This window comes from Sphaeroforma arctica (assembly GCF_001186125.1).
Source record: "Sphaeroforma arctica JP610 unplaced genomic scaffold supercont1.28, whole genome shotgun sequence".
NCBI classification, from domain to species: Eukaryota; class Ichthyosporea; order Ichthyophonida; genus Sphaeroforma; species Sphaeroforma arctica.
The window spans coordinates 12,667-14,702 of record NW_014040530.1 but is presented as its reverse complement, the minus strand read 5'-3'; the positions used below and the strand labels follow the sequence as shown (position 1 = coordinate 14,702).

The 2,036-nt window shown below is 37.9% G+C and overlaps 2 protein-coding genes across 2 annotated transcripts in view; one reads left to right on the top strand and one right to left on the bottom strand.

The window, feature by feature from the left end:
• SARC_00793 (hypothetical protein) overlaps positions 1–585 on the bottom strand; it is a 4,299-nt gene extending 3,714 nt beyond the window's left edge. Inside the window, exon 1 of the mRNA XM_014305474.1 lies at positions 287–585. Coding sequence (XP_014160949.1) covers positions 287–473 — 187 coding nt within the window. The 5' untranslated portion in view covers positions 474–585. The remainder of the gene's footprint in view (positions 1–286) is intronic.
• Positions 586–1,498: 913 nt separating this feature from the next.
• On the top strand, positions 1,499–1,794 carry SARC_00792 (hypothetical protein; the record flags this gene model as incomplete). The annotated part of the gene is made up of 2 exons (XM_014305473.1): positions 1,499–1,694; positions 1,748–1,794. The coding sequence occupies 2 exons, from the start codon at positions 1,499–1,501 to the stop codon at positions 1,792–1,794; spliced, it is 243 nt and encodes an 80-aa protein (XP_014160948.1).
• Positions 1,795–2,036: the final 242 nt, after the last annotated feature.

Here is a 2,036-nt window from a genome sequence, read left to right as displayed (position 1 = left end):
TGTGTGTGTGTGTGTGTGTGTGTGTGTTTGTGTGTGTTGTGTGTGTGTGTGTGTGTTTTTGTGTGTGTTTGTGTGTGTGTGTTTATCTGTATGTGTGTGTGTGTTGGTATGTATGTTTGCGTGTGCGTGTGCGTGTGCGTGTGCGTGTGCGTGTGCGTATTCATGTGTGCATGTACACTTGTGAGCATATAAAAGAGTCTTGGCACTTTCAAATATATATGAACATACTCACTCACGACTGTGCACACACAGTACATAGCTATAGCAAAGCATATCTGATACTGACCTTCATGCAGCAAATGAATCAATCCGATGGAAATCATGACACCCGCCCCAAAAGCATTGAAATAGCTTATTACAAGGTTCTGCCTCTGAGCATCTAGTTTTTTCAGTGGAAACACCAGTAGCCCGCACATGCCCACCAAAAAGGTGGTCACAAACGCGACCCAGCGCATGGCAGTGACATCTATCATAATGATATCAATGATTGTGTGGCTTAGTGCGCTTACGAACTCAATACAGAAATAGTTGTGCCTTCCAATTCTCTGCGGGCCACCTATGTATACTTTGTATGACCCGAATGTGCTATGCAGATTTCTGATTTTCGCGCAGATTATTTTTTACTTTTCATGATGTCCGAAAGTTTGGAGTTGAGAAACGAAAAAAAATATGGAACTGTCCTAACCAAACTGACTATCCATTGGCCCACATTACGTTACCTTACTGAAATAATGTGATGGCGTATTTCACTGCGTATATAATCGCCGAGCGGAAAGTAAAACTGAACTACCATTGGCTACAAACTTTCGCCGCACGGAATTTCTACTGACGGCGCTGCATATCATCATCAACATCATCACTCTTTTTTGACCATCAGTGAATTCAGTTTTATTCACAACAGTATAATGATGAATATGTATATTGAGTTCAATCATAGTCCATAATTATTAATAGACCATAACAACATAACCCTCGGTTTGTTTTTAGAAGGCTATGGACTATGGATTATGGACTATGGACTGAGGGCCTATGGTTCATCACCCACATGAAGGGTATTTATTATATGTACATATGTAAATACCGGCTTTCGCAACAATTTTGGCGGCAGATTCCCATCATAAAAATAAAAATAAATACATTATCTATGTATAAAAATTAAAAAGAGCCGCAACCGGCCACTGCGCGACACGCCAATACATATTTTAAAATAACTAACAAATATACAATAAGAGGATTTGACCTGTTTCCTCAGGTCTCAGCGCATCGCAACTCAAAGTTAGAAGATACAGTGTTCGATTGATGCACACAAGATCAGTCGTGATATTCATTAATTGTTTTCAAAGTGATCACATCGTACGATACAAGTCCTCAGCTTACCTAATTTCGGATCCAGTATCCAGAACAGATACAACCTTATCAGCTTCTCTATAGATCTTTATAATGTCTCTTTCATGAGTTCATAATAGGATATAATCATAGTATTTCCAATAAAAATATTATGGAGATGCCCCCTAGTAAGCGTATAAAACTATCGGTGGAACCTTCTGTCCAAGATGGCCTTCTTCGTATTGGTGACGACGGGAATCACGAGTACGAGTCGAAGGATGCTTCAAGTTTCTCAGTTAAAGTTTTGAAAGTGGATTTCAGTGGAGATGGTGAGGCGCCTGAAACGGAAGATACGGCACACGAAGCGGGTATACTCGTGCTACTTATTTATTACATGAATTCAATTCTATCTATTTTCAAGATCATGTTCTGACCAAAATATGTCTTTTTATTACTAAAGCCATCTAACCTGAAGTGAGCGATATTATGTGAAGCATAAATTTGATGAGACAACTTCGGAGACATAGTTACCAAGTTGATAGTAGACGCTGAGTTGTTAGCTGCAGTTACGACTATTTATATATACATATATATATATATATATATTAATATATTATACATTATATTTTACAATACATATACACACACATATGTATATTATATATATATATATATATATATGTGTGTGTGTGTGTGTGTGTGTGTTATAG